Below are 27,480 nucleotides of genomic sequence, written 5' to 3'. Positions count from 1 at the left end.
AACTGTTATATCTACTTGTTTTTGCAGTATTGAGGTACAGTAGGTGGGCGTGGGTGTGTTATTTGACACCATTGCATTCATAATCTTCTCATTGAATGGTGGTATTGATAAGGCCATTTATTGCATTATTGCATTAATTGTGCTGATTTTGCATTATGTTTCAATGGAGCATACATTTTGCTATACAACATTTCAGACATTAAGAGGTTTGTGAAACTACTGTATAATTTTCTTAAGGGCGGTACAGATACAGCAGTTTTACAACTAACCCATAATTTTATTGAAAGTTGCTCTCCAAGTAAGTTTAAGGTTTTTCATACGCAGTTGGTCAAGCAAGAGTGATAAATTTGGCCAAATGAAACGGTTGATGAATTGGGCAAAATGAAAAGGGTGATGAATTGGGCCATACAGCAAGGGTTTTGCATTGGCCAAACAGAAAGGGTAATAATAGATTTGGCCAAATGGAGCGGTTAATGAATTGGGCCAAACGGAACGGATGATGAACTGGGTAAAACAGCAAGGGTGATGAATTGGGCCAAATAGAAAGGGTGATAAATTCGGCCAAATGGAATGGTTTATGAAATGGGCGAAATGGAAAGGGTGATGAATTGAGCCAAATGGAAAGAGTGATGAATGTGGGTCAAACAGCAAGGATGATGAATTAGTACAAGCAGAAAGGGTGGTGAATCGGGACAAACAGAATGGGTGATGATTTAGGCCAAACAGCAAGGGTGACGGATTAGGTCAAACTGCGAGGATGATGAATTGGGTAAAAAGAGCAAGGATGATGAAATTTGTAAAAACAGCAAGGGTGCTGAATTCGTTCTGACAGCAAGAATGATAATCAGGTCAAACATTAGTGGTAAAAACTAGTTTTGTTGTTGGCTGTGCAATGTGGTCTAACCGCCCTGTGTGTTATGATACTGCTATTGCAAGGTTTTAGGGTGTTTTTTTTTTAACTGAAGTGGGTCTCAAGATTAAGAGATAAGTTTCAAGTTTATGCGTCTTTCAGTTTTTGAAATTAATTATTAAAAAAAGTATGAGTTACTGTGTAAGTATTAAAAAAGGTCTTTTAAGTGTGTTTTCTTATGAATTTTTTTAAGAATTTTATGTGGGACGAAACATGAAACCGAAACAGTGCGTCACAATAGAAAATTTCGTATAATTTGTTATGATAGGTAATAATGGTATTTGCATGTCTGTATGAATAGGTAAATTACGCACGTTTATAACTTATTATTGGATAAAAATCCCGGAAGTAAAAGCGGAAGAGATATTTCCTAGTGACATATATTATATGACCTGTTTGAAGTTAACTCTGCAATTGATTTACTTTACCAAACATTAGATCATATTTTTACATTTCAAAATGGGAAGGATAAAGAATTGCAATTAGCTGTCCACCTGCCATCCATCTGCCATTACAGACTGTACAACTTAGCCATACTCTGCGACTAAAAATGAAACAGGCTTACACAATTTCAACATCACTTCAGCTTGTACAAAGTACTATGTTAGGACAAGCTGTGGCCCTTTAATAGACCTCCATTACTGATAAGTCCTATCATGGTAATTTTTCGCTTGGAATGCAATTCCACAAAAAATGTGTTTCAGACCTTATAATAATGACATCACTCCCGAAGGGAGGCATATTAGTTTTTAACTGTCCGTCCATCCATTCATTCGTTAGTTGGTCACAACGTTAACTTTTTGCATGAAGGCAATTTACTCGTGAACCACTGCACCCAGGACCTTCAAACTTCAGATGCTGCTAGTACTTATTGAGTTTTTTCTAACTTTTTAGTCCTGTGTAAAAAGTAAAAACATTTTTCTGTGGTAACATGTGTCGGTAAGACTTTTTTATGCCCCCAAATGGAGGCATATTAGTTTTCAACTGTCCGTCCGTTCATTCGTTAGTTTGTTCCTTAGTTCGTCACAACGTTAACGTTTTGCATGAAGGCACTTTACTCGCGAACCACTGCACCCAGGACCTTCAAACTTCACATGCTGATAGTACTTATTGAGTACACGACCCCTACTGACTTTGGGGTCACCAGGTCAAAGATCAAGGTCACAGGGGCCAGTGTTAACTTTTTGCATGAAGGCACTTTACTCGCGAACCAATTCACCCAGGACCTTCAAACTTCACATGCTGATAGTACTTATTGAGTACACAAACCCTACTGACTTTGGGGTCACCAGGTCAAAGGTCAAGGTCACAGGGGCCAATGTTAACTTTTTGCATGAAGGCACTTTACTTGCGAACCACTGCACCCAGGACCTTCAAACTTCACGTGCTGATAGTACTTATTGAGTACACGACCCCTACTGACTTTGGGGTCACCAGGTCAAAGGTCAAGGTCACAGGGGCCAATGTTAACTTTTTGCATGAAGGCACTTTACTCGCGAACCACTGCACCCAGGACCTTCAAACTTCACATGCTATAGTACTTATTGAGTACACGACCCCTACTGACTTTGGGGTCACCAGGTCAAAGGTCAAGGTCACAGGGGCCAATATTAACTTTTTGCATGAAGGCACTTTACTTGCAAACTACTGCACCCAGGACCTTCAAACTTCAGATGCTGATAGTACTTATTGAGTACATGAACCCTACTGACTTTGGGGTTATCAGGTCAAAGGTCAAGGTCACAGGGGCCAATGTTAACTTTTTGCATGAAGGCACTTTACTTGCGAACCACTGCACCCAGGACCTGCAAACTTCATGTGCTGATAGTACTTATTGAGTACACGACCCCTACTGACTTTGGGGTCACCAGGTCAAAGGTCAAGGTCACAGAGGCCAATGTTAATTTTTTGCATGAAGGCACTTTACTCGCGAACCACTGCACCCAGGACCTTCAAAGTTCACATGCTGATAGTATTTATTGAGTACACGACCCCTACTGACTTTGGGGTCACCAGGTCAAAGGTCAAGGTCACAGGGGCTAATGTTAACTTTTTGCATGAAGGCACTTTACTCGCGAACCACTGCACCCAGGACCTTCAAACTTGACATGCTAATAGTACTTATTGAGTACACGACCCTATTGACTTTGGGGTCACCAGGTCAAAGGTCAAGGTCACCAGGTCAAAGGTCAAGGTGCTGCGGGGGCATTTGTTACCATTAGTGACAGCTCTTGTTTTGTATTCATTTTTAGTGTATCTCTTATATTAGAGATTTTTATATTTACCTCATCCCTCATCCTCGGCACATATACTAGTATTACTTAAATGTGCCGAGGAAGCCCAGGATGAAGTACTTCAAAGACGAGTAAAGTTTTGTTTTAAGTATCAAGTTTTTTTTTACGTTTTATATTATTCTAAGTATTTTGAAAAAATTTTATGGTTGATAGTTGCCATTCTTCTGTGACAAGACTGTATGGTGGGGGTATAAATCACTCCTGTGACAGTTCTAGTTATCATAAAAATTCTTACATATAACCTCTTTGATAGTAGAGTTTTCATTGTGTGTCATTGGATTAACTTCAGATCATAATTAAAAGTGATCAAATTTTGAAAAACATCATCCAAAATGAATTTTTTCCTTCTTCTTTTGAGTACCTGCTTTTACCTATCCGCCAGTTTAAATTGAGGGCTAATATGTTTTTAGCTCACCTGTCACATAGTGACAAGGTGAGCTTTTGTGATCACCCTTCGTCTGTCCGTGCATCCGTCCGTGCGTGTGTCAACAATTTCTTGTCTGCACGATAGTGGTTTCATTTATGATTTTATTTTAACCAAACTTGCACACAACTTGTATCACCATAAGATCTTGGTTCCTTTCTTGAACTGGCCAGATCCCATTATTGGTTCCAGAGTTTTGGCACCTGAAAGGACTGAATTAGCTATTTTGACCTTGTCTGCACAATAGCAGGTTCATTTATGATTTTATTTTAACCAAACTTGCACACAACTTGTATCACCATAAGATCTTGTTTCCTTTCTTGAACTGGCCAGATTCCATTATGGGTTCCAGAGTGATGGCCCCTGAAAGGGCCAGAATTAGCTTTTTTGACCTTGTCTGCACAATACCAGCTTCATTTATGATTTTATTAGTCTCAGACTGGTTGAAAACCAGTTTTGGGGACTATAGAAATGCGCTTTTACATCATTCTGTCATTCCGTCCATCCGCAATTTCGTGTCCGGTCCATAACATTTATCCATGAAGGGATTTTAATATTACTTGACACAGATGTTCCCCATGATGAGACGATGTGTCATCCGTAAAACCCGGACCCCTAGCTTAAAGGTCAAGGTCACAATTGGAGGTCAACGATCAACAGGGCTTTTTTCCTGTCCGGTCCATAACTCTCCCATCCTTGATGGGATTTTAATATCACTTGGCACAATTGTACCTCATAATAAGACAATGTGTCTTGCACAACTTTCAGACCCCTCAAGGTCAAGGTCACACTTAGCAGTCAAACATGGCATGAACAGGATCTGTTTCGTGTCTGGTCCATAACTCTTTCATCCATGCAGGGATTTTAATATTACTTGACACAAATGTTCCCCATGATGAGACGACATGTCCTGCGCAAATCCCAGAGCCCTTGCTCAAAGGTCAAGGTCACAGTTGGGGGTCAAAGGTCAATAGGGCTTCTTTCCTGTCCGGTCCATAACTCTGCCATCCATGAAGGGATTTTGATATTACTTGGCACAAATGTTCCCCATGATGAGACGACATGTCATGCACAAAACCCGAACCCCTAGCTCAAAGGTCAAGGTCACAATTGGAGGCCAAAAGTCAGTAGGTCTTTTTTCTTGTCCGGTCCAGAACTATGTCATCCCTCAAGGGATAATAATATAACTTGGCATAAATGTTCCCCATGATGAGACAATGTGTCTTGCGCAACACCCAGAACCCTAGTTTAAAGGTCAAGGTCACAGTTTGAGATCAAAGGTCAATAGGATTTTTTTCCTGTCTGGTCTATAACTTTGTCATGCAAAACAGGATTTAAATATCAGCTGGCACAAACATTCCCCTGGATGAGACAATATGTTGTGCGCAAAGCCTGGGCTCTAGATCTAAGGTCAAGGTCATACTTAGAGGTCAAAGGTCATATTCAAGAATGAGTTTGTCAGGGGTATTTCTTCTTTGTGCATAGAGGGATTTTAATGTAACTTGGCACAAATGTACACCACCATGAGGCACACTTTTTTAGCTCACCTGAGCATGAAGTGCTCAAAGGTGAGCTTTTGTGATCGCCTTGTGTCCATCCGTCCGTCATCAGCAATTTGACTGTTAACACTCTAGAGGTCACAATTTTGGCCCAATCTTAATGAAACTTGGTCAGAATGTTACCCTCAATAAAATCTTGGACGAGTTCGATATAGGGTCATCTGGGTTCAAAAACTAGGTCACCAGGTCAAATCAAAGGAAAAACTTGTTAACACTCTAGAGGTCACAATTTTGGCCCAATCTTAATGAAACTTGGTCAGAATGTTACCCTCAATAAAATCTTGGACGAGTTCAATATTGGGTCATCTTGGGTCAAAAACTAGGTCACCAGGTCAAATCAAAGGAAAAGCTTGTTAACACTCTGGAGGCCACATTTAAGACTGTATCTTCATGAAACTTGGTCAGAATGTTAATCTTGATGATCTTTAGGTCAAGTTCGAACCTGGGTCATGTAGGGTTAAAAACTAGGTAACCAGGTCAAATCAAACGAAAAGTAGTTAACACTCTAGAGGCCACATTTATGACGTATCTTAATGAAACTTTTTCAGAATGTTAATCTTGATGATCTTTAGGTCAAATTCAAATCTGGGTCAGTTGAGGTCAAAAACTAGGTCACCAGGTCAAATCAAAGGAAAAGCTAGTAAACACTAGAGGCTACATTTATGACCTTATCTTAATGAAACTTGGTCAGAATGTTAATCTTGATGATCTTTAGGCCATGTTCAAATCTGGGTCAGTTGGGGTCAAAAACTAGGTCACCAGGTCAGATCAAAGGAAAACCTTGTTAACACTCTAGAGGCTACATTTATGGCAATATCTCTATGAAACATGGTCAGAATGTTAATCTTGATGATCTTTACCCCTTTTAACAGTTAATTGTTCTGCCCAAATTGAAATTAAGTTCATTATAGAAATTAAGCAGGGTAAGGGTTAAGATGAAATGTAAAATCAGTTTTCCACTTGAGCTGATGTAAGGTCAATGTTACTACTGGAGAACAAATGTTTGAGTTTCAGATTTTATGCCCAGTACATGTAATGATGTTTCTAATATTCTTGATATTGTTTCTGCTATTCATGAAACTTTGGTCAAATGTTTCTGTGATCAAAACAACATGCATTACCCTTATTTAAACTGCAATGGTCTGAGGTTAAGGTCATCCCTGAACATCAAATATTTGAGCATATTTCATTGATGCTCAATTTTATTGTAATTTTGTACTAGCAACATCAAATTCTATATATTTACTTGGTATATCTTGTTTCTAAAACAAGTTTGTCATTGTTGCTACAGGGCTTAAACTAACCCATACTTATGAGAACAATTCCTTAAAATTTAATGGCACTTAAATGACAAGATTTATTATGTATTGGGCAATAAATTAACTTGTCCTTAAAATGTTATGAAATATTAATGTTTGTTCTGGGGTGTATAATTTGTCAAACTTTATTTTGAATTGTTTTTAAATGACTCTAGAGTGGTGGAACCAGTGCTTGGCCAGGGGTCACGCTGTCGATCGCCACTTGAGCCATTTGCGACAAAAAATTAAATGTGGCTCCGAAATTTTCTAAGTGGCGAAAATGGCCCGAAGCTACGTCTGTCTACAAAACTACGATTATTGCCAGTTTTAGGAACCAAAAGGTGTGAAAAATCGATAATCTGTGTAGACAAACAACATCTGTTATTGAAAGGGAGGAAGCCAATTTGCAAAACTTCTATTTGACCAGGCAGTTAATTGGCGATAATTACATTATTGAATAACAAACTGGATAATTATAACCATCATTTTGTGCACTTGATACCTTTTTATGAGCAATCGGCCGTTAGACAATCTGTAGTAAATTTTTTTTATCATGTTAGTTGCCGAGGGTTAGTTTGGGCAAAAACAAATAAAAATGCTTTAGATAAGCAGAAATTGTACAAAATTACCTTGCAGACGAACATTGAAACTGAAAAATTACGATGATATTTTGTGTTAACATACACATAAATATATCTTTTAATATTTGGTTAAAATAAAATGAAAAATAGCATATTTTAAAACAATATTATGAACACCGCAATCCGCCGCGATTTCACCGCGAAACAGCGTGTTCGGCGAGCACCGTGTCCGGACACGCTGTTCATCGTGATTTGCGGTGAAATCACCCAGCTGGGTGGTCAAATTTCTTTGAACACGCTAGTCTGGTGTCACGGTGATGGGTGTCCATTGGAACTTTTCATTTTGGACGTACTGTAAGTATTGAATAGATATGATGATAGAAAGGCAATAAAACATAGGTATTTTATCAAAAATTTAATTCTAATTTACGTTTTCCGTATTTGTCACCCATTTTCGCGACCTTAATTTTCGGAAATTTCTGTCATTTCTGACGAGATTTTTTAGTGCAGTCTTAAATAAAAAGCCAATAAAGAGTCTACATTTAAGAAAAATATAAAAACTGTTGCAAAAGGAGCTCATATTTTAAAGTATTTTTCGAGAATAAAACATGCGAAGGCATCGAACCCCACACACTTATAGGCAGTATGCAAAATAAGACACTGCTTAAACAAAATTTCTTCTTTTTTGACATCTTTATTTTAAATATCATGTTCAGATTTTTTTTTATTAAATGGCAGATATTTATAATAATGATAATTTTAGATGTTAACAAAAATTGATTTCTAAATAGCTTTTTAAAGGGTTACTAAGAAATATGTTATAACTACATTAATTTCTTGAAGTTGAGTGGTATGAGTACTTTGGTACATAAAATGTAGTCCTACAAGAACGTCAATGCTATGCGCTTCGCCGTTGTTGGCCTCATAATTTCATCTTTGGAAAAAACAGTGGCTCAGAGAAAAAAATTCCCAGTGTGACCCCTGCTTGGCATAAAATTAACTTCACACAGAACTTTCTGTTGATATGTTCATTCATAACCCACCCTTAAGACATCATGGTATTAGTTAAAAAAAAAAATTGGTTATTTTTCTTTTTGTTTGTTTTGGGTTTAACACTGTTATTCAACAGTATTTCAGTTTAATATGTACCTTAAACCAGTGTTCCTGGATTGTGTACCAGTTTCTGGAAGCAGGCTTTTTTTGGTGCATCTAATCTGCTGCTTACTGGCAAAAAGGGACCTATGTTTAATGTAATTAGTGTTTGAAATTATTTTTTGTCCAATGGCATTGCAGTATTTTTCAAATTATCGGGAAAATTTATTTTGGTAAATCAACATTTACATCCAGTCGTTTATTAATCTGGTAAGTCACATACTGTAGGCAGAGCTTAAATTTGTAAACAAAAAATAATTTCAAACACTAAACAGGTTAGTGTTTATTAGTAAGCATTTATCAGATTAAATTGGTTTACTAATAAACACTAACCTATACTAAAAATATTGTCAAACATACATGTATAAGAGATAATTTTGTTAAACACACATTTCTTAGACTATCATCATAGATCAGGTAAATTGTAATCTCTGATCAATTTAACATCTGCACTATTTTTGATGCAATGCAAGAGAAAGTCTGGTAAACTCAAGTTCATAAAGTTCTGATTGTTATTCCAACAAACCTGTAAATGTGATAATTTAATTCCATTGAAGGATATAGAGAAAAATGACAATTTGCAAAAATTTACTTAAAGCACTGGAATACAGGAAGCACTGGTTCTGCCATTCTCTGATTAAGTTACAGTTTCATGATGCAGACTTGGCCTTTTAGATTCAGAGAATATTTCAATATTCAGTTGTTTTGGTGCAAAGTTAGTGCATTCTGATAAATAAGAATGCTTGTAATTGTGTGTATCAGTTGTTCAAAGATAATATAACAAGCTCCCATACTTGATGTGTGAAAACATATAAATTTGAATGACTAATATTTCTTCCAACTGACTTCATTATAAAATCATTATCATTTATCTGTATCAGTTACATAATTACCATAGGGAATGGTGAAGTTGAAATTTGATACTGCAGATAAACTTTAATAGTTTATACTTGTAAATACTTTTAAACAGTTAACCTTAACATGGATAAAAGGTACACTCCTGTCAAATTTTAGGAAGATTCTTGAAGTGCAGTAGCACTTCGAGGGTTCAACGCAATAAGGGCGTAACTACATTTTTGAAAACTTCACAAGAGAAGAAAAAAACTACTTTGTTTTCTTCTGTGTTCAGTCACATACAAATTTACCAAAGTTTTTCACTTAATATTAGACATGTTATATGAAATATTAAACAACATGAATGAAATTTGACAAAATAACAGTATATTTTAAAATATTTGACTTAAGCCCTTATTGCATGATTTTTCATGTAAATCTGGAGTAATTTTACATGCAAGGTGGGCGTAAGTGGACTTACGCCTTTATTGCAGGAAATTTTCTGTTGAAGTTGGTAAAATTGTGTCATGCAACAAGGCAGTATGTACATAAAAGTAAATACAACTAAAGCATACTAGCACTTCTATACTCATTTTAAATGAAACATGTAAGAACATAATTGAAATTGAAGAATGTAACAGCCTATTTTAAAGTATCAGACTTAACAGCAAGATGTAAATCCGGAGAGATTGTATTTGCAAAATGGGCAAAAGTGTTCTTTTGCAGTAAAATTTCAATTAAAGTTTCTGATGAATTTAATATTTTTTCACGTAAAATGGTATTACTATACAACAGAATAGAATCATAAAAAACTAATTTATGTCTGCATTTTATTTAATTAAACTTAATATTACACATCTTATTTTTTTTCCCTCCAGACCTGAATGAATATCTTTCTACTTGGCACTATAATAAAGGGAAAACAACAACAAAAACAAAAGACTTAAAGATTTTCCTTGCCTATTAATTAATAAACTGAAACGGGGAGCGGTAATCTAGTGGATAAGGTGTCAACCGCTCATTCATGGGGTCGTGGGTTTGAGCCCCACTGGGGTCACAACCATGACCTCTCATATGACACCAGTATTGGATTTTCCAGAAGCAGAAACAAGAGTGGTTCCAAACTGAAAACTAGATGTGTGTATAAAGGACACAGGTGCCCCCACCTCCTGTCACCGTACATAATTATTATTATTATACCAGATTTATATAGCGCCCTTTTCATGATCAATTTCACGTTCAAATGCGCTTTACATAGTTCAAATGCAGCCACACAGGGTGCATAATTCATCCTCTACTAGTACAGACACAGAGCAATCTGACCAGAGGGACAGAGTGAGACAAAGCCCCCACGACAGAGAGATCAGAAATCAGATACAGGCTTGTCCGGCTAACTTAGCCTAGCTCGTTGCGAATAGACAGCCTGGTTCTTTAACGTGCCCAGTGCATGGCACTGATACATGCAAGGATTGCCTCGGTTCCTGACCAGTACACCTCTAGTTGGGTGGGAAACACTGAAAAGCATTTCTGAAAATTCCAGAGTAGCTGCCGGAGATCGAACCCCCGACCTCAGGATTGGAAGGCCAGTGTGCAAACCACTGAGCTATCCGTCCACCTATACATCATGGTTTCATGACTCTGGGTGAAATATCTTAGATACATGCAACACAATTATGATAAATGTTTCACCACTTTAATGTGTATTTTTCGCTAAGTCAAAGACCATAACTCCTGACTGGCTGAATGAAATCCCAATCAGAACACCCAAATGTACAAGTTCACATGTTATAACAATCCCCTGATGTTTTCTGATTCTAATTCAAATACTTCTTGAGATACAGGCAACACAAACTTGTTTGCCTTTTATGCATTTTTTTTTTACTTAATCAAGGCCCATAACACTAGTATGACCAAAAGAAATCCTAAATGAAACCTTAGGTGCACAAATGTACATGCTGAATAATATTCATCCTCTTTGACCCGTGGTCAAATACGTTTTAAGATAAAGTGTGACACAAACTTTTATGTTCATTTTATGCATATTTTTTATGAAGTGAAGGGCCATAACCCTGGTCTGGCTGAATAAAATCACAAACAAAACCCAAGGGGGCAGGCACAGAACTTCTGAATAATAATCCTGTAATGTTTCATAATCTCTAATGTCAAATACTTTCTGAGTTACTGTTATATGACACAGACTTAAAATAAAATGTTGGTCAGCTGTGAGAAATCCAAATTAAAATACTAGCTAGGTGCACAATTTTACTTAATGGAGCTTGATGACACTTTGTAAAATACCTTTTTTGAGATATGCACAACATAAATTTGGACGAAAATACAAGGGCAACTCAAAGTGCCTCCATCCAACCCTTGCTCACGAAATTTTGGATGGCTCAAAAATCACACAGTGACTGTAACAATGTTAATACCAAAAGAATCTGTATAGTTGCAGATTTAGCATGCCTGTCATTTGACATATTCCATCTGAGCACAATGCAAGAACCACAAATTGGTTTATAAGTAAATATAAGAAGATAAAAACGCCCAGGAAATTTGCTGAAATGGCATAGAAAATATGAGGTAAGTACCAGTATACAAAACAAGAGCACAGCCTTGCGGGTGCAGACGCTCATCTGATTTTATTGTCTCTGTATAATAGAAATATTGTCTACCCATGATTTTCTAAGTTCAAAAGGGGCCATAATTCTTGCAAAAACAATTTAAAATTAAGGTACTTGCTTTGCAGAGTCAGCGAATACCTTCACCAAGAATTAAAGCAATAGCTTTGACCTTTAAGGAGAAAAGTTGACCTAAATGCAAAATTTAACTAAAAAAAACAAACAAAAAAATTGATATTTTCCTATTCCAAAAGGGGCCATGATTCTTGCAAAAAGCAGGATGGAGTTATGTTTCTTGCTGTACATAGTCAGTTACTGATGTTGAACAAGTGTTGCAAGTTTTAAAGCATGCGGACACTGACGCAGACGTTGACACCTATCAAGCGATGACAATAACTCATCAGTTTTTAAAAAAAAAAAATCAGATAAGCTAAAAAGCTTCGAATATTACCAAACTGGCTTCATGTATTATTATGTTACTGAATAATACAGTCACACTGACATGTAACATCAAAGAATGTATGCTGTATGTCTTAAGCTGTGGCTGTTCACTGTAAACTATAGCCTGAAGTAACTGGCTTTTGATGTATGACACCTTTTTGATTTTCATTTTATTATTAAAGTAACTAAATTTTTTTTAAAATTGCACATTTCTACCTCATTTTGAATATTTTGTTTCTTTTGGTGCCATACAACTAAAATTTTGGTACAGATTATTGAGGAGTTTTTCCTAGGCCAGGCGCCTTTCATGTATTATCACATTTCATTGCTGGACTTCCCCTTTTATATGTATATGGAGTTTCACCTACAGTTTTCGTGGACTATAATCCTTTTGCAATACTGTACCTCGTAAGCAGGCACAAGTGTAAAAATCTTCAAGTAATTGGTACTGCAATTTATTTGTTTTCAAGAAAATCATTTTTTAACTCCCTTACATTTTTCAAGGGCATAAAAATATTTTTAAACCATGATACATCTTAAAAAGCCTGCAAGGATATAGAACATGGACTTACTTCGACCATGGTACAACTTTACAAAATTCAAGGAAATTGAAATATTTCCTACCATGATACACCTTTAAATATCTTTAAGAACAAGGATACACCTTTAAAAATCTTTAAGAATACAGAATATAGACTTACTTTAATCATGATACACCTTCTGAAGTCTTCAAGAATAGAGTATAGCCTTTTTATAACCTAGCCCAATTAATATTTTTAAACTGTTAATTTTGGATAAAATGTTGATATATTCATTTTATTTTACGAGTATAGAAATCTTTCTATTTGGCAATAATTATTGTGGGGCAAGTATGGCTTTCACTTTTATAAGTATTGGGCTATTAGTGTATTAAGTAGCAGTAAGATGAATGGGGGTCTATCATTTAACTGTAGCTAAATTTGATATTAACATATCCATGCACACAGGATGAATCTACCATTTGTAAGTACTGACTCTCATAAGCATAAAAAAGCTTTTCTTGACTTCAATGTCATAAAATGTGACAATACTACATTTACTTTAAGGGTCATGCATCAGGATAATGCCCTTGATACCTTATGATGTCATCATTATGACATCACAGAAATTATCTGATTACACAAGCCTGTATTGCAGGATAGATATTAAAACTACTGGATACTTTTTTGCATGCAATAAGGCAGTAAGTCAACTTACTTCCATATTGCGCATAAAAATCAAGGCAATCTGAGATACGCCCTTATTGCAATATCAAAATAATGATATAAATAACAGAAACATCTGGTTTAAATTTTCACAGTATATAAATTAGGTCAAAATAAAGTGAAAAATAAAAAAAAAGTGTTTTTTGGTAAAATATGTAGATACGCCCCTATTGCGTTGAACCCTCGACTTGGCAATCATTAATAGAAAACAAGAGTTAGTTTAGAGCAACATTTCAGGGAACTCTAATATTAAAAGCGTAAGTCACACAAGAGAAATATAAGACAAGTATACATAGAAAAAACAAATCAGAAGAGTCAATAGGCCAGGGCAATATATTTCTTGGATGGGTGCAAATCTAAATATATCCCATGTTGTGCATGACAGTGTTAAATAATCTTTTTATTCTATGTTTATTTTTCTCAAGGAAACAGTGAGACAACATGTATACAGTTCTAGAACATCTTTTACACTAATATTGCAACAAGCATTTTATTGATGCACCAGTCCTGCAGATACTTCTGTTAGTCAATGGCTTTTATCATTTTAACCCTTACCCTGCTAAATTTCTATAATGAACTTGTCCATCTTTCAGTTTGGACAGTACCATTAACTGTTATAAGGAGTGCTTACCAAAAAGATACTGACTAAATGGCGAACAGTGTAGATCATGATCAGACTGCACTGGTGTGCAGGCTGATCATGATTTACACAGGTCACAAAGGCAGAAATTGATTCAACTTCTCCCAGAATGGAAAATATGTTGTATCCAAGATAAAGATATATTGAATGGTCACATGGTACAAAATTAATGCAAATTGCAGATTGGAATAGAGAATTAGCTATAAAATGATAAGAGATACTGTTTAAAGTATTTTAGATAATTTGATGTTTATCTGGAGATATGTCCCTTAACCCTTACACTGCTAAATTTTTAAAATGAACTTGTCCATCTCTCAATTTGGACAGTACCATTAACTATTAAAAGGGGTGCTTACCAAAAGGATACTGACTGAATGGCGAACAGTGCAGACTGCACGGATGTACAAGGTGATCTTGGTCTGCACTGGTCGCAAAGGCAGAATCACTTGCCACCAGCACAGGCTAAAGGTTATGTTTATAAATTGACTGTGCTTTACCCACAAGAAAGGTCAGTTGTTATGCATAAATCATAGTAGCTTACTAGGCTGTCATAAAAAAAATCCAAAAGATAAAAAATCAACATAATTTTTAGAGGTTTGTATATTTTTTTCATCAAAGCCTAAAACTGTTTTAATAAATCAGGAAAGTGCATAATTATCATAAAAGGTTAGGGTTACTTCATGAATTTTCATGACTTTAAAAGGTTTCTTTTTCTCAAAGATAAGATTACAGTTAGACTTACTGCACTTCATGGTACATGAATACAGGAAATTTAGAAAAGTAAATTTAAAAAATGTGTTGTAATAGTTTAGATGTTTTTCACAGTGTATAGACTCTATGTACACCCAAACGGAAGTCGCCAAAAACTAGGCATTCAAAAATCAAAACACAAATTTTTGCTGTCGCGAATGGCTTGTTCGTTAATATCGCATAAAGTAGGTGTATTTTTAGCTCACCTGTCACCTGTGACCGCTTGATGTCCGTCATCCATCGTCCGTCAACAATTTCTAAAAAAATCTTCTTCTTGAAAACCACTGGGCAGAATTACACCAAACTTCACAGGAATGATCCTTGGATGGCCCCCTTTCAAAATTGTTCAAAGAATTGAATTCCATGCAGAAAAAAATATTCTTTAGATATCTTGAAATAAATGCTATATTTCTTAAGAAGGCTTTAAAACTTAATTACTGACATATAACATTTATTTCAAGATATCTAAAGAATATTTTTTTGTTGTCGAACGATATGGAGGCATGCCGCTTTAAATATTGTAATAATGAAGCAAAATACACATAAATTGATTAAGATGACGGTGTTACCATTCATAATTGTATTAGCCTTCCGTCCGTAAGTTTCCGGTGGTTTCCGTACAATCGGAATCGGCTATTTCCGTGGTTTGGGCTGGGCCGGCTTTTATTAATAACCTAAAATCTACGACCGCCGTTACGTTCTGTAAAAGGTTGCGTGGTTTTAATACTTCTTTTAAACAAAACTAGTTTCATAAAAATGTAATGAAATATAAAAAAAAAAATCACAAATATTTTGATATTAATTAAAGATCAAGTAATATCTTTAACCGAGATCAAACTGTGAATAACAAAATTGCCGATCGAAAACAACATCCATTGTTGAAAGGAGGAAGCCAATTTGCAACAATCTTATTTGATTAGGCAGTGATTGGGTGATAACTAGATTACTGAATAACAAATTGGATAATTATAATCATGTTTTGGTTGCTTTAAACATTTATATGTGTGGTGGGTCGGTTACAATTTATAGCATTTTTTTATTACTGTCAAGGCTTAGTAAAAAAAAAAAAAGCTTTGAATAAGCAGAAATTGTAAGTATTAAACAGCTGTGATGATAGAAAAGAAACTTTTCCATAATGTTACCATGCAGTTTTCGCGACCGTGATTTTCGGAGATTTCTATCATTTCCAACAAGAGTTTCTAATACACTCTTAATGATAAGCCAATAAAAAAGGCTGCATTCAAGAAAAATATGACAAGTTGCAAAAGCAGCTCTTAGTTTGAAGCATTTTTTCGAGAATAAAACTTTTAAGTGTCAAACCCCACCCACCTTTAGGCAATGTTAAAATGTGATCGATCTGCTTGAGAAAAATTCTTCAAAACCCCGTTTTTAAATAGCAAATAATTATAAAAATGATAAGTTAACAAAACATGATATCTATAAATAAATTTTGAAAGGGTAGAAAGATTAAAAAAATAATTTCTCGAGTGCTTTGCAGTTGACTTGTAGGCCTTATAATTTTATTGTTTCCGAAAATGAAGTGGCTCAGAGAATAAATACCCAGTGTGATGCCTGAATAATGCTGTTTATGATTGGCAGAACTCGTGAAGCAGAGTAAATAATGAACAGAATTCAGGTTTGGGTCAGTGAAGTTTAAAAGAATGTTAACTTTGTATTTAATCATGCAAAATTCCCCCCTTGCATGGACTCTGGCCCCAGTCCCAAAAAGCAAGAGAGCTCTAAGGCATAAGTTTGTAAACTCAGTTCAAAACTGCATTCATTCAATATGTGTAAGTATCGTGATACTTATCGTGACACAATCAAAAGTAATATTGCGATACATTTTCAGGGGCGATACCCAACTCTTCTGATGACCCCAAGTAATATGATGTCACTTGACTGTGATCTTGACCTACTGACCTACTTTCTTGTTTTTTAAGATACAGCCTTGAACTGTTGATGACATACACAGTTTTGCACACAAATAGTAAAACTGAATTTCATTGACCATGAATGTGACCTACTGACTTTCTTAATATTTTATCGTCAGTTTGACATTTGAAACATGTAGCTCATATTACTCAGGTGAGCGATCCAGGGACATCATGACCCTCTTGTTTAATTTACATATTGTCTATGAGCTACTGTTTACGTAGATACCAAACATGCCTGATAAAACTCATTATATACTTAATTTCAAGTCAAATCACCTGTTGATATTTGTTCAATTTTGTAATGAAACTGTGACCAATTCTTTGAAATACGTGTATCTTGAGCTTTTGTAAAGAATTGAAACCTTTGCTACTTCATAGATAAATATCTTACGCATCGATAAATACTAGCATGGCTCTGTGGTAACGAATACGTTTTCAGGAAAATGTGTTATTCTGAGACATGTATGCCGATTACACTGTCCCACTATTCGATCCATTACTGGTCAACTAATCGCAGTTTTTAAAATCCGGACTGTACGCTTAGTCGAAAAACTGTATGCTTATTCAAAACTACATTGCATTCTTATATTTCAATGTTTTGACTTTGTTTTATGATAACTAACAGTTAAAAATATTAGTTATAATTTCTTTCGTTTTCAGAACAGTCATGGACAAGTTTAGATGCCATTACTGCAGTTTCGATTCCACTTGTCGTATAAGTTAGTGTTTATCAGTAAGCATTTATCAAATTGAATTGAGCCGCGCGACCAATTAAATTTTATACATGCGTACTAATAAACTCTAACCTTCATAGTGTTTGAAATTATTTTTTGTAATTATGCCACCCCCCCCCCCCCCCCCCCCACCCCCCCCCTTTCGTGGAAGGAGGGGTTAATTGTTTTGCAGATGTCCGTCGGTATATAGACCAATCCGTTTCCGGATGATAACTCAAGAACGCTTGGGCCTAGGATCATGAAAGTTGATAGGAAGGTTGGTCATCACCTTCAGATGACCCCTATTGATTTTGAGATCTGTATGTCGAAGGTCAAGGTCATAGTGACCCTGAACAGTTAAATGGTTTCCGGATGATAACTCAAGAACGCTTGGGCCTAGGATCATGAAAATTGATAGGAAGGTTGGTCATGACGAGCAGATGACCCCTATTAATTTTGAGGTCAGTATGTCACAGTTCAAGGTCACAGTGACTTGGAATGGTTAAATGGTTTCCGGATGATAACTCAAGATTGCTTGGGCCTAGGATTGTGAAAGTTGATAGGGAGGTTGGTCATGACCAGGAGATGACCCCTATTGATTTTGAGGTCAGTAGGTCAGTGGTCAAGGTCACAGTGACCAGGAACAGTAAAACGGTTTCCGAGCGATAACTCAAGAACGCTTGGGCCTAGGATCAGGAAAATTGATAGGGAGATTGATCATGACCAGCAGATGACCCGTATTGATTTTGAGGCCATTTGGTCAAAGTTCAAGGTCAGATTGGCCAGGAACAGTTAAACGGTTTCTGGACGATAACTTGAGAACGCTTGGGCCAAGGGTCATGAAAGATGTTAGAGAGGTTCATCATGACCAGCAGATGACCCCTATTGATTTTAAGGTCAGTAGGTCAAAGGTCAAGGTTACATTGACTCGGAACATTTAAACCATTTCAAGACAATAACTTGAGAACGTTTGGGCCTAGGATCATGAAACTTGATAGGGAGGTTGGTCATGACCTGTATTTGACCCCTATAAATTTTGAGGTCTGTAGGCTAAAGGTCAAGGTCAATTAACCCGGAACAGTTAAACCCTTTCCGAACAACACCTTGAGAACGCTTGGGCCTAGGATCACTAAAGTTAATAGGGAGGTTGATCATGAGCAAATAATTTCTGTTCTTTATGCAATTACTGAATGCATCAAGGGGGTTATTTCGTGTTCGAAGAGCTCTTGTAATGACTTGATTCTTTTAAGCAGTTAGGAACATTATCACTAACGCATCATTCGTGTAATCGTTACGTGGCACAACTCTGTGTTTGATATATTTCGGGCATCTCAGAGACTTGTCCGGACTTTACGATGGGGACTTTATCATCATTCACAGAAAAAACAGTTGCCATCGGCGTGGTAACTGGTAATTTCAGTTTATTTTAATATTCGGCTCCAGAGCACTGCTGAAATCATTCAAAATCAAGCAGCTCGGAGCTAACATCCATGCAGGTCTTTCTCGTTTTCATTCATAATTATTGCAGTATTCGCTACAGAACAAACAGAAAATGGCCTACATCAGCTGTTCTAAATGTATGACTAATTTGAATAAAGCTACCATCGCCTTTGAAGATATGCGGGACACGTTTTAATCGGACATTGACTAGTAGACAGCACGTGTGTCTGTTGGCGGAGCTTAAAGACACTGATTCTGGTATGCGAGGTATGTGGCCTATGGTCTGCGTATTGGCAGTAAGGGCCAATATACAAGACTGGACCATTGATAGACTAGCTTCTGTTTGTCATAATTAAACAAAAATAATTTCAAACACTAAGTATAACACCTTGGGTGACCTTGACTTTGGGTATAATGGACACAGCCGCTGCATAAAAAGGCTTGTTTGTATGATGCACAATGTTTATGTGAAGTTACAGTAAAATATAAGCAAAAGTAAAAAAAGATGTGACAGAAAGGTTGCCAAAAAACTTTAACCAAGAAAGCCAACGCTGAAGTCGGTGTGAGTAGAATAGCACCCCTATTCTCTAAATCGTGGAGCTAAAAATACAAAGAAAAAAAAAAGAAAAACTGTGTCTTGTCAAACTGAGTGGAATAAATATATATATTTTCTCATATGTTAGCGGAAACACGCATACAGATTCTATTTCGTGTCCAACACAAAGGACACCATTGGTGAAATAGACCAATAGATCTAAATACTCTTTGACTGTTGCAAGTAAAATACAATACAAAACTGATAATTATTAATTCAATGAGTACAGTGTATGGTGCTTATAAGCCCAAACTCTTCATCATTTCTTTATTGAATAGGCATACAGTGTTTTGGCGAATAGTGGAACAGCTTTATATCAAGTTTTGCGACTAGGCAACCAGTGCGTAATTCAGAAGCATGTTGGATTAACAATATTTCAGCTATTCAGGATTGTAATGCATATTTGTAGGTATAAACTCATGTACCTGGATTGATAATGAAACATTCAGAAGCGGTTCTGACACAAACGTCCTTCGCAATTCCAAATTAATAACTTTAAACCTGATTGCTTCGTCTTTTGCTTTGACAGCCTGTGTTTTTTCTTTTAGTAAATACTTTTTAATTTCAAGTGTTAATGTTTATTAAACGACTGTGTGTTTTAGAGGCATTTATATACACTGAAAAATATATACAACAAGAATATTTATTTCAAATAGTCAGACAAAAACATAGAAATACTTACTACTGACAGCTTCGAAAAAATTTGAAAAAACGAAAGTGAACGCCTAGTTTTTGGCGACTTCCATTTGGGCGTACAGAGAGTCTATACACTGTGTTTTTAGCACTTTAAATTTTACCATTTTTATCTTGACTGTTTGAAGAATAGATAAAGCTAGTGCACATTTACCAGTCATTTGGTTAAGACTGATATCTCTGTAAAACCTGATGGGAATGGATTGAAACAACACATATTTGTTCACTGTTGATTGTTTCACCTGCAATGCACAGGTTCAAATAACCTGTTTTTCTTTTCCATTAATTATGCCTCCCCCCCACCCCCACCCCACATGGAATGTGGGGTATATTGTTTTGCAGATGTTGGTCGATCGGTATGTTGGTTGGTCCATAGGCCAAGTGGTTTCCTGATGATAACTCAAGAATGCTTGGGCCTAGGGTCATGAAAGTTAATATGAAGGTTGGTCATGGCCAGCAGATGACCCCTATTGATTTTGAGGTCAAAGGTCAAGGTCACAGTGACCCGGAACAGTAAAACGGTTTCCAGATGACAGCTCAAGAACGCTTGGACCTAGAAAGTTGATAGGGAGGTTGATCATGACCAGAAGATGACCTGTATTGATTTTTAGACCAGTAGGTCAAAGGTCATGGTCACAGTTACCTTAAACAGTTAAACTGTTTCCGGATGGTTACTTGGGAACACTTGGTTCTAGAATCATTAAAGTTGATAGGGAGGTTGATCATGACCAGCAGATGACTCCTATCAATTTTGAGATCAGTATGTCAAAGGTCAAGGACACAGTGACCTGGAACAGTAAAACTGTTTCTGGACAATAACTTGAAAATGCATGGGCCTAGGATCACGAAAGTTGAAAGGGAGGTTGTTCATGACCAGCAGATGACCCCTAATTATTTTGAGGTCAGTAGGACGAAGGTCAAGGTCACAGTAACGTGGAACAATTAAACCGTTTCTGGATGATAACTTGAGAATGCTTGGGCCTATAATTATGAAACTTAATAGGGATGTTGATCATGACCAGCAGATAACACATATTGATTTTCAGGTCAGTAGGTCAAAGGTCAAGGTCACATTTACCTTGAACAGTTGGACCATTTCCGGACGATATCTTGAGAATCCTTGGGCCTAAGATCACCAAACTTGATACAGAGGTTGATCATGACCAGCAGATGACCCCTATTGATTATGAGGTCAGTAGGTCAAAGGTCAAGGTCACATTTACCCTGAACAGTAGAATTTTTTTTTGCCAAGTAACTAGAGAATGCTTTGGTCTAAGATGACATTTGATACAGAGTTTACTTGTGACTGATAAAGGACCCTTAATTATTGATTTGAGGTCAGTATGTCAAACGTCTAGTGCACAGTGACCAAATAATTTCTGTTCCTTGTACAATTACTGAATGCATCAAGGGGGGCATTTCGTGTTCTATGAGCTCTTGTTTATGATCTATTTTAAATTGTTGGTTAAGTTTTTGTATATAAATCGTAATTTATCTGTTTTTATAGATAAAGATGATAAAAAGAAGAAAAAAGATGAACCAGGCTCAATGTTCCAGAGACAGAGAGTAGATTTACTCCTAGGGGAACTTGCCAAAAAATTTCCACCAAAGTTTGTGGCTCCAACACAACCAGAGGCTAAAGGTAGCATACCTATTTTCTTGTTGTTACTGCAGGACTGCTTAGTTACAGTTGCATCAGAACTTGGTGTCCTATTGCCCAAGCCAGGTACAAGTTGAGTTTGAGCAGGTAGAAACTTGCAGTTACCTACAACAGAAAGTTTGTCCAGCTACATTATGTTTCATGGAAGATTTGTGTTACTTCTCCTTAATTATTTTGCAAATAGATTATTTTTTGTCCCCCACCTTCTCCAAGAAAAAAAGAGTTACAGAAAAATAGGTACCAGTTTTCCACCCTTCTGTTATACTTTGTATCTTGTCAGAAACTTTAAAAGGCTAAAGTTTAACAGCATCTGTTTCCTGCCACATAGGTAACTCTTGTCATTCATCAAGGATTTTTTAAAATACTTCAAAAAACCAAGTCATTCAGTGTACACACATTTCCATAGGCCTGTGAAACAGACTTTATTTACTGGATCACCTGCAGCAGAAAGGTAGTGTGCACAAAAGTTGTCAACTACCTAACTTTAGTATTTCTTATCTGAATCTATATTAGCATAGTACCTTTACCAAGTTTGATAACCAGCTGGATCATCCCTATAATTATGGAGTTATTGCCCTTGGTAAACTCAAAATTGCAAAAATTGTCAGTGTTTACTCACTGACATGAGTATTCTTTATTCAGTGTAGTCACCAAACTTTTAGCATAAGCTCCGAGCCAAACACTAAACTTAGTCAAAAGTTTATGGGCATGATATCTCTGTCTAGTTTGATAACAAGTCAGATGGGCTTAATGACCCTTGAATAACTCAAAATTGGGAAAATTCACAATGTCCACTTAATTATGTCTCCCTTCACTCTGGGGGAGACATTGTTTTTGCCCTGTCCGTCCGTCCGTACGTCGCACTTCATTTCCGATCAATACTGGAGAACCATTTGATCTAGAACCTTCAAACTTCATAGGGTTGTAGGGCTGCTGGAGTAGATGACCCCGATTGTTTTTGGGGTCACTCCATTAAAGGTCAAGGTCACAGTGGCCTGAACATTGAAAACCACTTCCGATCAATAACTAGAGAACCACTTGACCCAAAATGTTGAAACTACATAGGATGATTGGTCATGTAGAATAGATGACCCCTATTGTTTTTGGGGTCACTCCGTTAAAGGTCAAGGTCACAGGGGCCTGAACATTGAAAACCATTTCCGATCAATAACTTGAGTACCACTTGACCCAGAATGTTGAAACTTAATAGGATGATTGGTCATGCAGAGTAGATGACCCCTATCGATTTTGGGGTCACTCTGTTAAAGGTCAAGGTCACAGGGGCCTGAACATGGAAAACCATTTCCGATCAATAACTTGAGAACGACTTGACCCAGAATGTTGAAACTTCATAGGATGATTGAACATGCAGATCAGATGACCCCTATAGATTTTGGGGTCACTCTGTTAAAGGTCAAGGTCACAGGAGCCTGAACATGGAAAACAATTTCTGATCAATAACTTGAGAACCACTTGACCCAGAATGTTGAAACTTCATATGATGATTGAACATGCAGAGTAGATGACCCCTATTGATTTTTGGGTCAGTCTATTAAAGGTCAAGGTCACAGGGGCCTGACCATGTAAAATCATTTCCAGAAAATAACTTGAGAACCACTTGACCTAGAATGTTGAAACTTAATAGGATGATTGGACGTGCAGAGTAGATGACCCCTATTTATTTTGGGGTCACTTGATAAAAGGTCAAGGTTACATGAGCCTGAACAGTGACTTGAGAACCACTAGGCCAAGAGTGTTGAAACTTAGCGGGATGACTGGACATGCCAAGTAGATGATCCCTATTGCAGTCAACCATCAGTGTCTCTTTGACTTTCGCTCCTGACCCCTATTGACTTCTTGCCTATACGACTTTGCATTGGGGGAGACATGCGCTTTTTAACAAAAGCATCTACTAGCAACTTGTAATTTTTTATTGGAACTAAACTAGATTTATATTGAATTTGTAAAACCCAGGCCAAGTTCAATAAACAGTCAGATCAGATTAGTATCTCAAGAGTTATGAGTTTGAATTATTCATCAAAATTATGAAAATTGATTCTTTCCGCTTGATAATCATACTTACATAGAATGTAGATCTCTATAAAATCTAGGTCTAGTTTGATTACCTGCAAGTTCTGAATATAGAATGCAGATCTCTATAAAGTCTATGTCTAGTTTGATTACCAGCAATACAAATTCTGAATATAGAATGTAGATCTCTATAAAATCTAGGTCTAGTTTGATTACCAGCAATACAAGTTCTGAATATAGAATGCAGATCTCTGTAATATCTAGGTCTAGTTTGATTACCAGCAAGTTCTGAATATAGAATGCAGATCTGTATAAAATCTAGGTCTAGTTTGATTACCAGCAAGTTCTGAATATAGAATGCAGACCTGTATAAAATCTAGGTCTAGTTTGATTACCAGCAAGTTCTGAATATAGAATGCAGATTTCTGTAATACCTAGGTCTATTTTCATTACCGACAAGTTCTGAATATATAATGCAGATCTCTGTAATACCTAGGTCTATTTTCATTACCAGCAAGTTCTGAATATAGAATGCAGATCTCTATAAAATCTAGGTCTAGTTTGATTACCAGCAAGTTCTGAATATAGAATGCAGATCTCTGTAAAATCTAGGAAACACACCTTCTTGACACTTGAGTTTATTTCTGTGTTTATAAATTTGATGCCAGAATTTGTTATTCTCCCTCAAAGGGAAGCTTTTAGTTGCACAATTCTTATTTGGAGTATTTCTCAACAACTGCTGGATGGAATTTAGCAAAACTTCATAGGAAGCTTCACTTAAAGAGATGCTCATATCATGTTAGTGTTCTGGTCAGGTGATTTTCACTTAGTTTTTGCCCTTTTATTATTCAACATTAATATACTATTGTATAATTTTTGTCAGGAGTATTTGTCAGCAACCGCTGGTTGGAATTTAGTGAAACTTAATTCAAAGCTGCACTCCCAAGAGTTGATAGGCATATTTTCTTATGTTCTCCTCAGGTAATTTTCACCGAGTTATTGCCCTTTGATTGTTTACTAGAGTACTATTTCTTGTCTGGGGTATTCCTCAGTAATCACGTGCTGGAATTCACCAAAACTTCATAGGAAGCCTCACTCTCCAGAGGAGATGCACATATGAGCTGCACCATGAGAAAACCAACATAGTGCATTTCTGACCAGCATGGATCCAAACCAGCCTGCGCATCCACACAGTCTGGTTAGGATCCATGCTGTTCGCTAACGGTTTCTCTAGTTGCAATAGGCTTTGAAAGCGAACAGCATGGATCCTGACAGGACTGCATGGATGCGCAGTCTGGTCTGGATCCGCGCTGGTCTCAAATGCACTACGTTGGTTTTCTCATGGTGCGGCTCAATTATTGTTTTCATTTTCCAGTAGCAAGATTTTTCAGTGAGTTATTGCCCTTTTAATATCCAATATAGTATACTTTTTAACAATTTCTTGTTTGGAGTATTCCTCGACATCAAAGGAGCAAAAACAAGGTTTTCCTGTTGTGCAATGTTTTAAGTTAGTCCAGTCGTAGGAAAGGTATTGAAAAATTATTAAATAGGGTAGGGGGAGGAAAAGCTTAAATCACATTCTTTATTAGCTCGACTATTCAAAGAATAGTCTAGTTATTCTATTCACCCTGGTGTCGGCGTCACACCTTGGTTAAAGTTTTGCATACAAGTACATACAGCTATCATTTAAAGGCAAATAGCTTTGAAACTTATTTTTTCTTTTTCTAGGCTAATTACTTACCTCACTGGGTCAAGTTCCATAACTCTGAGATGTATTTTGAGCAAATTATGCCCCCTTTTGGACTTAGAAAATTCTGGTTAAAGTTTTACATGCAAGTTACTATCTCCAAAACTAATGCAGATATTGAATTGAAACTTCATATGTGTCTTTGGGGTTATAAAACTAGTTGATAGCATCAAGTCCCATAACTCTGACCTGCATTTTGGTCAAATTGTGTCCTCTTTTGGACTTAGAAATTCCTGGTTAAAGTTTTGCGTACAAGTACATACAGCTATTACTAAAAGGCATATAGCTTTGAAACTTATTTTTTCTTTTTCGAGGTCAATTACTTACCTCGCTGGGTCAAGTTCCATAGCTCTGAGATGTATTTTGAGCAAATTATGCCCCCTTTTGGACTTAGAAAATTCTGGTTAAAGTTTTACATGCACGTTACTATCTCCAAAACTAATGCAGATATTGAACTGAAACTTCACAATGTGTCTTTGGGGTTATAAAACTAGTTGATAGCATCAAGTCCCATAACTCTGACCTGCATTTTGGCCAAATTGTGCCTCCTTTCGGACTTAGAAAATCCTGGTTAAAGTTTTGCATGCAAGTCACTATCTCCAAAACTAATGCAGATATTGAAGTGAAAATTCACATGTGTCTTCAGGGTTATAAAACTAGTTGATAGCATCAAGTCTTATAACTCTGACCTGCATTTTGGCCAAATTATGCCCCCATTTGGACTTAGAAAATCCTGGTTAAAGTTTTGATTGCAAGTACATACAGCTATTACTAAAAGGCATTGTCTTTCAAACTTATTTTTTCTTTTTCTAGATCAATTATCAACCTCACTGGGTCAAGTACTGTAACTCTGAGATGTATTTTGGGCAAATTATGCCCCCTTTAGGACTTAGAAAATTCTGGTTAAAGTTTTACATGCAGGTTACTATCTCCAAAACTAATGCAGGTACTGAATTGAAACTTCACATGTATCTTTGGGGTTATAAAACTAGTTGATAGCATCAAGTCCCATAACTCTGACCTGCATTTTGGCCAAATTATGCCCTCTTTGGACTTAGGAAATCCTGTTTAAAGTTTTGCGTGCAAGTACATACAGCTATTACTTAAAGGCATATAGATTTGAAACTTATTTTTTCATTTTAAAGATCAATTACCAACCTCACTGGATCAAGTCCCATAACTCTGAGATGTATTTTGAGCAAATTATGCCCCCTTTTGGACTTAGAAAATTCTGGTTCAAGTTTTACATGCAAGTTACTATCTGCAGAACAAATGCAGATATTAAGCTGAAACTTCACATGTGCTTTCGGGGTTATAAAACTAGTTGGTAGCATCAAGTCCCATAACTCTGACATGCATTTTGGTCAAATTATGTCCCCTTTTGAACTTAAAACTCTTCAGATATTTTAACATTTTGGGTAACATTTTCCTGCCTCTGGGACAATATTTCGAATAGTTGAGCATTGGCTGTCTTAGGGACAGCTTTTGTTTTAGTATTGCATATATCATGCAGGACTGAGCCCTATTTTGATAAGGATAAATATTTGGGCAAATATATTGTATCTGATTTTCTTTAGATGAAAATCAGGAACAACCTTGAAGATCATTATCGTTTTAGCAAACTATTATTAACAGATCATTATTATAATTAAATCTTCATAATTGAGCTGTGCCATGAGAAAACCAACATAGTGGTTTTGCGACCAGCATGGATCCAGACCAGCCTGCGCATCCGCGCAGTCTGGTCAGGATCCATGCTGTTCGCTAACAGTTTCTCCAATTCCAATAGGCTTTAAAAGCGAACAGCATGGAGCCTGACCAGACTGCGCGGATGCGCAGGCTGGTCTGGATCCATGCTGGTCGCACACCCACTATGTTGGTTTTCTCATGGCACAGCTCATATTTCTGTGATATAATTGTTT

The 27,480-nt window shown here is 36.6% G+C and overlaps 1 protein-coding gene across 3 annotated transcripts in view; it reads left to right on the top strand.

Moving 5' to 3' along the window:
* LOC123526428 (mediator of RNA polymerase II transcription subunit 6-like) overlaps positions 1-27,480 on the top strand; it is a 43,635-nt gene that overhangs the window by 12,415 nt on the left and 3,740 nt on the right. For all 3 annotated transcript variants that reach the window (XM_045305567.2, XM_053520701.1, XM_053520700.1), the window contains exon 7: positions 21,628-21,762. In XM_045305567.2, coding sequence (XP_045161502.2) covers positions 21,628-21,762 — 135 coding nt within the window. The remainder of the gene's footprint in view (positions 1-21,627; positions 21,763-27,480) is intronic.

Source organism: Mercenaria mercenaria, chromosome 1 (assembly GCF_021730395.1).
Source record: "Mercenaria mercenaria strain notata chromosome 1, MADL_Memer_1, whole genome shotgun sequence".
NCBI classification, from domain to species: domain Eukaryota; kingdom Metazoa; phylum Mollusca; class Bivalvia; order Venerida; family Veneridae; genus Mercenaria; species Mercenaria mercenaria.
This window is presented reverse-complemented; position numbering and strand designations above follow the sequence as displayed.